Below are 13212 nucleotides of genomic sequence, written 5' to 3' on the forward strand. Positions count from 1 at the left end.
CACCCTTCTGTTTCCCCACATCTCTCTGCTGTGTCAGAAGACACCTTGCTTAGGAGCGAAGCCAAGCTTCTCCAGGTCCGGCCATCCCAGAATTCCTCTGGCAGAGTGATTTTTCCATTCCAACCTTCCTTCACAAACAACCTGCTCTACCCGCTCCACCCGAGTAGAACACGCTGTGAAGATAATTCCCACAAGCTTATCTAGAAATCGCCACTGGCCGTGTTCAGGTCTGCATTTCGCTGCTTTGGAACCGCTGGTCACCTCGGACCCTCCGTCAGCGCTCGTTCGTCCTAGTTTAGAGCATGCGCACAACGGCAAAAGGAAACAAAAGCAGCCGTGTTGGAAATGATGAGCTAATAGTTAACTTTCACCTCTGACGCTTCTTGAAAACAACACGGAGATGTCGAGGACAAAGGTGTGGGGAAACAGATCCTGCCCCTGTTGGATATATGCATACATATCGAGCTAAACATCCATATATGAGGGCTGCCGGTAGTGAGTAACACATTTCGATATTCTTAAAAACAGTGAAATGAGCTATTCCCTAAAGACACAGCATTTCCCCCTATATTTGCCCAGGAATCCGTTTTGGAAGCCGATCCAATGATTACTTCTGGGATGCAGAATTTTGACATCCATTTGGTACTGATTTACACCAGGATTTTTAAGGCTGCCAACAAGAAAGTCCAGAATTTCAGGCAGCCAAAAATTCCACAAGAGACAACTGTCTTTTATTTTATAGCTTATGAATTTGGGGCTTAATATGATTTTCCACTAACAAGTTCTGTACCCCCTCCCGAGTGCCAAAGCCGGTGAAGAGATCAGCAAAGTAACACAGAACAGATGAGGGAGCTTAATACTCGACTTGAAGGAAGACAGTTGAAGTTGTATTGTTTACTTAGGAAAGAGCACTCTGGTTTAAAGGGCCGACATGGAATCCTGAGGAGGCTCTTCCCCGCCATCTTCAGCCATCTTGACGTCAAGGCCGACATGGAATCCTGAGGAGGCTCTTCCCCGCCATCTTCAGCCATCTTGACGTCTTTCCCTCCACTCGACTTGTGGCTGTCCCTCAGTGGTGCGGCAGTGCTAGCAACGGGATTAATAAAGTCATCAATTAAAGATCTGCTAAATGTTGGTACAGAGAGCTCTACATGTCTTTCATGTTTCCTATGAAATAGCAAGGGGGGAAATGCCCACAGAGTCATCAAAGGTGAGAAACTTAGGAAAAGGTTAGATGCCTAAGTAAGTGGATAACCCATTTAAAAACAAGGCATTCATGGTTAACACACAAATTCTGCCACAAAGTAAAGCTTTCACATGTAATTAGATAAAGAAAACACGATGAGTGCATTCCTATCACCAACCACGCTCTGCTGAAAACAGTCAAGAGACAACCCATTGGCACAGTGAAATTATTATAGTTTTGTGCATTTTCTTTTTGTCTTTTAGCAAAAGTCATTAAATTTCTTCTTCAGATGCCCCAGAGATAAGGAGAGACATGAATCGGTGCTATAATATTTAAATGGCCTACATGTGATTTCCAGCAATACAATGTGAATTCCAGCTTATCCAAATCCTTCATGGCCCTCGCACTTACTGGTTACTAATGGGCTTTAGACACACGCTCTGGATTTGAGTCAGCAAGAAGATATATATTCTATCAGCATTGGCAGCCATTGAACTACTGACCTATCCAGTCAGCTATCAAGCTGCACCTGAAATGGTTTTAAGCAAATGCAAATTGCCTCCCCTAGTTCCACAGGTGGTCTGCATGGAAACAATCAGTAAAAGAACTACTTCCAGAGCTGAAAGACTTCTCACTGGAATTCCTAGAAGGTGATCCCAAAGCCTGGCTGTGGTCCTCCCACCCTACCCCATCCCACGGGAGGATGACTTGTAGATCATGGTCTTCGGGGTGCACTCAGCCTCCTAACAGGGAAAAGCATCTCTGATGCCCTGTTGGTCCGTCAGAGAGCAGTGTGGCACTTCATGTAAGCACCCGTGTGAAGTCTCTAATGCGTCTGGGTAATTTTCTCAGTAGATCAGGTGGGCTTCTGACTGTGTAAAGCAGAATTCTTCGTACCCTGTTGCGGAACTGTCCCAGGTAACAACAAAGTAATGATAAGTAAATGGAAGAAAGACTTCTGACACCCACCCTTAACTTTAATAATAGAAACTTTCATATATAAAAAACTTCATTTAAAAATATACTGCTAAATTACTCTATGAAATTTATAATTAGCTAGTAACACAATTTCATCTACACAAACTTTAAAAATGGGCATTGACTAGATAAATTATCTCATACACAAAGTTACTATATGTCGAAGAAAATAAAATGAAGTAATTTCTATAAATTAATCTTCAAAGTCTCTTATGTGGACAGAACAGTCAGGGGGTACCATTTTGTAGAAAAGGCCGAGATAACATGTCTCTGGCGACAGACGGATGCCTAAGCATCGTCCTGTTCATTTCAACCGTACATCAAAAACGTCCTTTCTGCTTCATTCAATCAAGAATTCTTATTGGGCCATATCAACCCAGAGTCATGAAAAATTCCAGTCATAATCTCTGATGAATACTCAATCATAAATTCTAAACATTAAAACAAATAAACAGAAAACAGGAATAACAAAACTGACTAGTGAATGTCTACAAATGTGTGTCCTGAGAGCAACTCAAAAAGTCTAAAAGACGAAATGACTTCTCATTAAGGCGGGAAGAATTTCGAGAAACTGAAAAATGGGCGAGATTTCACAAGCGCTGTCTACACGAGATTCCCCGATGCTTGGTAAGCACAAACCCCTCCTCCCGGACTTGCTTGTGTCTTTTTGTCTGTCTCTGCCAAGAGCTGAATCAACACCACAACCTCACTACATTTGGACTTCGTCGTCAGATTTCAGTTCACGGCCTGCGCCACGTCTGTGTGTTCCTACAGATTCTCCGCCTGGCAACGCGGCGGACCTGGCAGGAGTCGGCATCGTCAGCAGGGAAAGAGATGGCGAGAAGCTGGGCGACATGGCTTCTGGTAGAGAATCTCCATAGTAGGGGAGGGGCGATCGGGGCAGTTTATGGAGAGCCTGACCCAGGGTGATGGCTGGCATTCGCGGGGGAACAGCCTTAATCCCAGGCTGTGCTACCGCTGTTATCAAAGGGGGTGGGAAAACAAAAGATGTGTCTTTTGGAACGCCAAGCCTCTGCAAATGTTCGTCCTTTAGTCTGGCAAGGTCATTAAACACCGACGCGAGGTGCTGGAACTTGGGTTCCCAACTGAGGAAGTAATCCCAGGCGTAGCTATCTCTGGCACCATCAGCAGACGCTGCCTGAGGGGAAAGAGATGCATACCTTCCTTCCTGACTAACTGAAGAGGCAGACTCTTTCCTGCTATCAGCCAAAACACCTGCTTTGGCCTCTCTTTTCTGGAACAATCCGTTACTTTGAACATAGATGGCCTCACAGCCTTCCCCTTCCTCTCCTCCCTCAAACACTGGACTGACTTCCATCCCCTCAGTCCCAGCCATCACATCTGTCTCTCCTGACAGGCAGGAAAGCTGATCCGAGTCCCTGGGGATGCCCGAGTCTGGCACCCTGGACCCGCGGTCACTCAGTACAGAATCCGAGTCCTTTCTATAAGGTTGCTCATTTATCCTCTGGATTTCTTTATCTTCTGCCGTCTCTCCATCCACAGAGCAGTGCCCGCTGGAATGTGAATGCCTGTACAGGGGGATGATGTCTTTCTCCATGACACTCAAGAAGTTCAACCATTCAGCAGGCATAGCTCCGCCAGACCCTGCCACGTCCCCATACTCCAGGGTCTGCTGCCCAGCCTGGAGCTTGCCTGGAGCCCCTGTCAATCGGGGATCATCCTGCGGGGATGACAGTGTCTTCTCCTCATAACTGGGTAGTGGGTTGTTGGGCTTATGTCTTAAAATCAGTCCGAGTAGAGTACAGACAAGTAGGAGGAACACGAAAAAGGAGACCGCAAGGCTGATGGAGAAACTGTGGGCAAACACTGCTCTGTGATGTCCTTCAGATGGCAAAGAGCCATTCACAAACACCGTGCAGGAAGCGGACTTGGAGCTGGGCTTGGGGCTGTGGGCAGTTATTCTCAGCTCCAGGGTGTCTTCTTTGCTGAGCTGACTGTTTAGTAGGAAAGGGGCTCCAATCCAATAAACATTGCCGCTCGTTTTGTTTACTGAAAAGAGAAGGGATGGAGTTCTGAGGGAGTAAAGAACGACCCCATCGACGCCGTCGTCCGCGTCTGAGGCTTCCACTCTGCCAATCAGCTGCTGTCCTTGACCGTCCTCCGGGAGACTGAAATAGTACTGGTCTTGAGTAAAGATGGGTTCAAACTCATCCATCCCTTCGACTTCCACCCAGACCTCCAGGGAAGCTGCGGCGCCACCTCTGTCTTTGGCCTGAACCACGAGGCAATACTTGGTAACACTCTCGTAGTCCAGCGTCTGCTTAGCTCGAATGTCCCCCGTTAAAGGGTCAATGACAAAGAGATCCTGATGGGGGTGAATCCCACGTGTGACTAGGCAGGGCGAGGAAATAGAGTAAGTCACTTCTCCGTAAGGCCCCGCGTCAAAATCCAGGGCATGGACAGAACACACGATGGAAGGGGCAGGCAGGTTTTCAGGAGCAGCGCAGGTCAGGGTGGGGGACGTAAACTGAGGGGCGTGGTCATTGTCATCTAACACACTGACGCGCACAGCGGCGAAAGAGACGTGTGTCTCGTCCTTATCAGCAGCTTGGACAGTTAAAGTGAATGCTGTCGTCTCCTCGTAATCCAGAGGTTTCACCAAAAAAAGAACCCCAGTTCTCTCTTCTAAGTAAAAGTGTCCCTTCTCGTTTCCAGAGATGATGTCATAGCTGATTTCCGCATGGGAGCCCACGTCCTGGTCCTCTGCCGACACCACAGTGATGTGACTCCCGACAGGGGTGCTTTCCTTGACGTGGGCTCGGTACTGCCGGCTGCGGAAGGAGGGCGCGTTGTCATTGACATCCATGACTTCTATTGCTACGACAGTTGTGGAACTCAGAGGAGGGCAGCCGCGGTCAGAGGCCAGAATGACGAGCTTGTGGCTGGCCCTGGCTTCTCTGTCCAGAGCACGAAGCAACACAAGAGCCCCGCCCTGCTGATGGGGATATTCCGAAGGAAGGAGGCCGGTTTCAATGTGGAAGGAGTTGTCTAAGTCGCCACTGATGATGGAATACTCAGTGTGTGTGTTTTCAAAAGTGTAGTCACAGTCGAGGGTTGTAAACGTCATGAGGGTGCCTCCAGGGGGCGCATCCTCCCTCAAACTGAGATTGTAGTGCCCCACCGTAAACTCAGGAGCACAGCTGTTCACATCTTGTATTTCTATCTCCACGAGCGTCAGAGCCCTCAGCGAGGGAGTTCCGCCGTCGCTGGCTTCCACGAGAAATCGAAGCGTTGATATTTTATTCAGAAGCAATAGAGAACCAGTAGCAAACACAGTCCCTGCAAAATGAGAGCACATGTCAAAGCTGTGAACTCACTGCTCAGGATCTCCTGAGCTAGCAAACACTTAGTGGGTGTGCACATATGCCTTGCTCTTTGCTGGACGTGTGACATTACAAACAGCGCAGATCAATTTCAAAATTATTATAGTTATGTAAAAGTTTCAAAGCTAATCACAAGTTACAATTAAATGTGCTCCTTGAGACTGCCTTTGCTACATTTTTCTTGGATTTTATTTCTGTATAGTAAGTTGTTACATTATTTTTTAAAAGAAAGTACACTCTTGTCTCATATATTTTTATTTTATCCCATTATCTATAAAAATATGTACAGTGATATTCTACTATTCACTATTCTACGATTCAGAATAAGGTAACTATTCTGAACTGTGTAAGGGAGTACATGCCTATAATCCTGACACTTGGGAAGTTGAGGTAGAAGGACTGAGAGTTTGAGACTAGACTAGAAAATACAATGAGATCTTCTCTCAGAAGAAAATAAATATGAAATAGCTGGAATATTCAACCACTCAAGTGTGCCTGGCAACACACACACACACATGCACACACACACCACACAAACACACACCACACACATATGCACACACAAACACACTACACACACTATACACACCGCACACACACTTTGCACACATACACCACACATACACATGCACACACAACACACACTCATACCACACATATATACACCACACACACACACATCACATACACACTCATACATCACACGCACATGCACACACACAAACACATACATACCATACACATGTCACACACAAACACACAGACACATGCACATACATAAACACACACAGATACACCCACACACCACAAACACAGACATGCACACATGCACATACATACACAGACACACACACACACACACACACACACACACACATGCTTCCCGCCTCGGAACACATACAAATGAGGAATTACTCGGGGAATAACTCCAGCCAAATGAAAGCAGTGGAATGTTATTGTGGAGGGCTTAATTATAAAGATATCTTTTCTCAAGATCAGGGGTTAATTCAACAAGTGGCATTTTCCTACATGATGTAATATATCAAACTTCTCTTAATTTGGTAAACATAGAAATACATGACATTTACAAGTGTGTACACATGGCATTTTTACTAAAGTGTTTTTAAGTGTGATTACTAAAATTAAATGTATAACGATGAGGTTTAAATGCCACATTTCATTGATCATTGCACATGAACTAGACAGACTTGATAGCAATTGCTAACTCAAAACATTCTAATCAACACTGCAGCAATATTTGTGCATAATACTCATCAGGCCACAGTCCTGCTGCTAATGAAAGGCTCAGGGGTCTGCATCGCACAGGCTGAGCCAGGACAGCAGGTGCTGGTGTCTGGACTTTCATGGGATGAGAAGAACAGACTGAGAGAGAAAGGGGACAATGACGTCCCTAACATTCTTACACTTACACCGCACGTACACCCACAGTTGTGTAGACAGAAGGAACTGTGACGTCCCTAACACGCTGACACTTACACCGCACGCACACCTACAGCTGTGTAGACAGTGGGATAGTGACGCCCCTAACACGCTGACACTTACACCGCAGACACAGCTACAGCTGTGTAGCATTTGTATTCTCTTGCCACAAGCACCCAGTGAGTCTTCTTCTGATGCTTTGGACCTAAATTCTTCTTTGCATCTCATTTTAAACTCGCCTCGCAGTTGAAAAGGAAACTGCAGTGTGCAGAGCTGAGACCACAGTGCGATGCCGTGCTCCTTTTCTTCCCAAGAGTGTGCCCTCTAGACACCATGCTCCTGATTAGTGCTCTTTATTGAGCTCCACATTCAGTGCTTGTTCACTGGTAAGGCCCCTCGTGCCCTGTCTAAACATTTGAGTACATGGCACAGCACAGCTGAGCTCTCTGATAAAAGCACAAAGGACCACGGAGGACACCAAATGAAGCAGAACACTGCCACGGCTCGTATTTGGTAGAGACTGACACTAAGTGTTGCCTCTTTTTAAATTATTCCTATCTCCATTGAGCGTTGGGCACTATTGCTGGATACTTTTGCGCTGGGTAAACAGTTTCTGCACTCTGTACGAAGCTCTCATTCATGAACTGATTCTTTAGACATTTTGATTCTCGCTGAGCCACAGAACAGCTTCCTAAGCCCTGTTGGTGGGACACAAGAACGTGGGTGTCACTCTATGGGTGGTGGTGGTGGTGGGGTGTCTCTGCATTTCTTCCTGTTGAGCGGCATTTAACCAGAGCCCTTTGTGTTCTAGCCCCTGAGAAACTGGCATTTCCACTGCAGGTAGGAAAGAAAGCAGTGTCCACAACTGCAGTGAGTGGGAGGAGTGGGGGAAGACTGCCTTAGAAACACTAACAGTGGATGATTCCTCCTTTCTCTGTTGTCACTGATGATGCCCTAAAGTTACTGTCGGTAACTCACCGTTCCTGGGATCAACGGCAAAGCCCTCCGAGGACGAGAGGATCCTGTAGGAAATGTCCTCACTGCTCTCTATGTCTATGGCAGACAGGGTCAGCACAGAGGACCCTGCGGGTGCTACTTCAGGAACTGTGACCTGAGGACAAAAAAGGAAAAAGGCATCGTGCTTGTAAGTATCTTATCCTCCGGAGTAGGGGTGGAACCTGACATCATGCCTTTAGTTTCGACTCAAGAAACTACCCGATCTGCTTTTCATAGGCCTCCTGGTGGTTTGATGAAAATGACCCCCACAGGCTCATAGGGAGAGGTACTACTGGGAGGCGTGGCCTTGATGGAGTAGGGGTGGCCTTGTTGGTCAAAGTGTGACACTTCCTCTTCTGCTGCCTATGGATCCGGATGTAGAAATTTCAGCTCCGTTTCCAGCACCAAGTCTGCCTGCACGCTGCCAGGGTGTCCCACCGTGATGAGAGTAGACTAAACCTCTGAACCTGTAAGCTAGACCCAGTTAAATTTTTTCCTTTATGAGTGTTGCCGTGGTCATGGGATCTCTTCACAGCAACAGAACAATGACTAAGACAGGCCTGTTGATGTATAAAGCATCGAAGTGATTATGTTAATAGTCCCTGGGTTCAGAAAACAGTTTTAATTTCACTCATTCTGGTTCTTACTAGGAAACGTTTTATTTATAGATTGTTTTTTCTGAATGACAGAAGGTAGTGCAATCACTAACTTCATATTCATTGTTACGTATGTCTTAACTATATCCTTCAAGCAAGGCGTCAGGGAGGATGGTTACTTAGATAAAGCTCTCAAGTTCATCTTCTTTCCTTGGCTTCATTGTGGACTGCTGGGATACATTTCCAGTCTCTGTCCTGACTGTGTTAACACAGAGTCTGCCCTAAAATCTAAAATCTTCCTGCATTGGCTCACCATCCGTGTAACATGTTAATCCAAAGAATGATCCTATCCAAGACTTTGTCAGATCGTGCAAATGATCTCATCTTCTCTGTGGCCTAAAAAAATCCAGGGCCAATTTCAAGTGTTGCGAACACCTGAACTCCAACTCCACACACACAAGGGAGAACACAGAACAGGCTCGTGGTCCGCATACTCGGTAAACTGAAATAAACGAGCCACGTAACTCCAGCTGATTTCTAGTCTACAATATGATAGGTAAGCCTGCAGCAATAACTCAGGATGAACAATCGTGAGGATTGATAGCCTAGACCAGATCGTCAGCGGTGGAAGGCTGACATCACTCACTCTTATTATCTATTTTAGTTTATGTATATGGGTGTTTGGTCTGCATGTCCATCTGTCCCCATGCACATGCCTGGTGTCTGTCGAGTTCAAAGAGGATCAGAGTCCCCGGATCTGGAGTTAAAGAAGGTTGGGAGTTCCCACATGAGTGCGGGGAAGAGACTCAAGTCCTCGGGAAGAACAGGCAGGGCTTTTAACTTCTCAGCCCTTTCTCAGTCCCATTCCCCATTCTTTCCAGTTTTCCCTCTCTCTACCTGATAGATGTCTTGAGAAAACACTGGAGGGTTGTCATTCACATCCAGCACACGGATGATAAGGGAACCCTCTGTGTGGTGTCCTGAATCAGAAACGTGGACAATCAGTTCGTATTCAGCAACCTCTTCAAAATCCAGTGTTTGCGCCAGCACCACCACTCCTGTGTCCCGATGGATAGCAAACTTGGCTCCGGAGTTGCTCCCTTTGACAAAACTGAAGGTGAAAGTGGGATTCAAGTCCGCATCATGAACGGATACCCGAGCCACAATTACACCAGGCAAAGAATCTGCAATCATCAGGACCAATGTCAGTTTCCATTAAATTCATCATCAAAAGACATTGCTTCAATCATGCAATCCAAGTATTTTTATTTTAAATCTAAAATGATTTTCGTTTTTTTTTCTGGCATGATTTCTCATGTAAAGCTCATTACAGGCTAAATCAAAACACAGAAGAATTTACCAGTCCAATAAAAGTGAAAATCTACCACAGAGGAGAAAATTGAGGATGCAGGCTCCAGATTTATATTACAGTTTTCCACTGTACGCCTACAGCACATTCCAGATTCAGAAGCCATTCTGAAGGCTTTCCTGTGGTATACAGCGTTAACTGAGTTTTCTGTCCTACCTGGTTCCCACAATCATTAAGTCCCAAATAAGTCACACAGAGGTCTACATTAGTTATAAACTGATTGGCCCATTAGCTCAGGCTTCTTATTAACTCTTATAACTTATATTAGCCCATTATTCTTATCTGTGTTAGCCACGTGGCTCTGAACTTTATTTGGCGAGGCAGTCACATCTTGCTTCCTCTGTAGCTGGGTCAAAACTGCAGAGGAATGTACTTTCTTCTTCCCAAAATTCTCCTGTTCTCATTGACCCACATCTACTTCCTGTCTGGTTGTCCCGCCTATGCTTCCTGCCTGGCTACTGGCCAATCAGCATTTATTTAATATATAATTGACAGACTATAGACCATTGTCCCACACCATTGTTCCTATGTCTGAGCAGACACTCTCAGGAGTGTAGGGGAGAAAAAGGACATTACTCAAAGAATTTATTCAAATAATTAACTTTGCAAGCAGACCAGAGCTGAATAAAAATATTTAGGTACAGATGCCAGATTTAGTTCTTACTCTTTAGGGGGGGGAAACAGAAAAGAAAGAAAGAAATATTTCTTTGATAATAACAGGCATTGCTTTAAATTTCTCAAAATTAAAATTCCCAGAGCTAAGGGAAAACAAAGTATTCCCAGGGTAGCGAGGGAGGTAAGTTTACTATTTTCTAAGGCACTATTACTCACGAAAAAATCCTCCCTGAACACATGACATGCCCCGTGTCTCACGCGCCACTGGGCTCCCTACCTAACCCACTTGTGAAAGGAACTTCATTTCCAAGAGCCTAGTCTGGTGCAGGCGGAAAGTCTCGTCCAAGACATTCAGAATTGTTCCACTGCATATAGGATACATAATTTTCACTCTTCATTCCTGGGGAAGAATTCTTGGCGAGTTCTAAGCTCTTACCCCAGTCAGTAGATTTCAATTCATGTCATTTGTTCTCATGACAGATTCACACCAGTCGTGTTGATGTATTTTAACATCGATTTATGGGTCCAGGAACAGGACACAGCCATCAAATCCAATGAAGATATAAAAACTGAGCGATAAACCTGAAATATGTTTTGTTTGTAGAGAATAATACTTATAGATGTCCCTGTATGTAGAGGTTTCTATGGGAAGGAGTTGGTATAATCTGTTTAGAAAGCAAAGACAGTAAGATGTTCACACTGTTTCAGGAAAGGCTTGGGTAGGAAAAGAGAAAGCAGAGGAACAGAGGCCACCACCATGTCCAGCTTTGTCTATAGGGGGATAAGTTGGCTTTACTAGTGGAGTCATTCACCGAGGGACAACTTTGGGTTCCCAGACTGTGGAGTCATTGCACATCAAATGACTCAGTCAGTCCAGCACGAAACCCATTGTGTTTAGTCTCAACCAGTGGTGTGGCACTCATGCTGAAGGCGGGGTTATGCTAGGGGAACGTTTTGACTCTGCACATTATCCTGTTCACTTCGTCATTGCCATGAGCATCCTTCCAAGACCAACAAAGCATGGGCCTAACGGCATCAGTGCTCAGAAAGGTCAAGAGATTATTACAGCGGCAACAAGGGCTTCTGTCTGGAGTACATTTAGTGTCTCAAGAATATCGCTCTGCACACGAGCACACTGTAAAGAATGATTGAGGTGAGGGACTCAGTCTCAAGCCCATCGAAATGCAAATTCAGTTTTATGATTTACATCCAATGACATTTGATATTTTCCTTATGACCCTTCCATTGTGTAGTGAATAAAATGAAGGGGAAATGATCTGGTTTGCCCAGCTGTAGAGAACCAATGCTTAGTGCAACATCCGGTTGTAAAATAAAATGCACACGTTAATTAAAAGTTGGCTCCAAGTTGGCACACTTACCTTCTGCAATCTCTATTGCTTCCGAGGGGAGAAAGACCGGGGCGTTGTCGTTTATGTCGATCACCTGGATCTCAACGAGAGTCGTAGCCGAAAGCCTGGGCACCCCTGTGTCTGTGGCCTGCACAATCAAGCTGTTTGGGAAAAGAATCAAGGAACGTTATGAGCCATCTAGGAAGTATAAAAAAAATCAATATCAAATCTAGTTTCATTTTTTATGTGAATTCACTGGCTTTTATTTCTCCCGTGGCCTTTTCTAAACGGCATCACTTACAATTCATCTCACGGGAATGGTGGCTTGAAATGTATGTATTTTTTGACAAGCTTTGGGAACAAACGCCAGCAGACTGCCACATAATTTCTTGGAGACGGACTTTGAAATTCTACTAGGAATAATCTAAGCAGTACAGGCACCCACATTGGTGCCCATCCTACTGCAGGGGGATTGCTACTTATTTCCATCTAGTTGGACAATCAAAACATGCCGTCAAAATGATGGCTAGATATGGATAGTTTTCAGATCCAAGTTTCAGACCAATCAACACTACAGACTTGGGAGAGCTTGCTGCCATGATGGAGTGTCTGCTCTGTGATGTGCTCAGACTGCAGAGGAAAGAGTGGGTTCTGAAGGAACGCACACAATGCGATTTAATCTCACTGGGCTGGGGCTACAGGGAGTTGTTCTACCACCCAAGCTAGAGCAACTGCTGCTGGCCCCGACTACTCCCTTTCTCTTGCTACTTTTCAAGCATGCTCTAGTTGTAAGCTTGGTCAGCTGATGTCCTCAGTGTCCCTTGGATCAGTGTTTGATCTATTCTGTCCCTATCATCAGAGTCTCAGGTAAGAGTGATCAAACACCCTGCTGAAATCTAGGACCTAACACGGAAAACTCAATGTTTTCATGACCAGTGAAGCCTAGGCAAGTTGGGACTTGAGATGTTTAGTACTAAATCCAGAAATGTATGAGATTTCCTGTACTAAACATAGAGAAGCGTGTGCCTGTGATAGCCAGTCTCTGGACCCATTTACCCGAAATGTTGTTTATGGTTTGCATCCGTAGGGCTTGAGAGATGGTGTGGGGAAGCTAACGGTGTAAACGTCCCTTGCAGAAGATCCAAGTCCAGTTCCCAACACCCACACCTTGTGGCCCACAACCACCTCTGACGTCATTTGGCCTCTGCAGGCACCGGCTCTCAGGCTCTCCCTACCTCACAAGCACCTGAATAAAACAATTAGTAGTTGGAAAACCTGAACAGCTATTTAAACATCACCTTGAATCTCCTTCTTAAGG

General features: G+C 45.4%; 1 protein-coding gene across 1 annotated transcript in view; it reads right to left on the reverse strand.

Annotated features, from left to right (window-relative positions):
- Nucleotides 1-1209: 1209 nt before the first annotated feature.
- Dchs2 (dachsous cadherin-related 2) overlaps nucleotides 1210-13212 on the reverse strand; it is a 200358-nt gene continuing 188355 nt past the window's right edge. Inside the window, exons 17-20 of the mRNA XM_048424743.3 lie at nucleotides 11925-12055; nucleotides 9459-9745; nucleotides 7948-8080; nucleotides 1210-5485 (exon numbers count right to left, since the gene is read on the reverse strand). Coding sequence (XP_048280700.3) covers nucleotides 2874-5485; nucleotides 7948-8080; nucleotides 9459-9745; nucleotides 11925-12055 — 3163 coding nt within the window. The 3' untranslated portion in view covers nucleotides 1210-2873. The remainder of the gene's footprint in view (nucleotides 5486-7947; nucleotides 8081-9458; nucleotides 9746-11924; nucleotides 12056-13212) is intronic.

The sequence above is a fragment of the Myodes glareolus genome, chromosome 20 (genome assembly GCF_982192425.1).
Source record: "Myodes glareolus chromosome 20, mMyoGla1.1, whole genome shotgun sequence".
NCBI classification, from domain to species: domain Eukaryota; kingdom Metazoa; phylum Chordata; class Mammalia; order Rodentia; family Cricetidae; genus Myodes; species Myodes glareolus.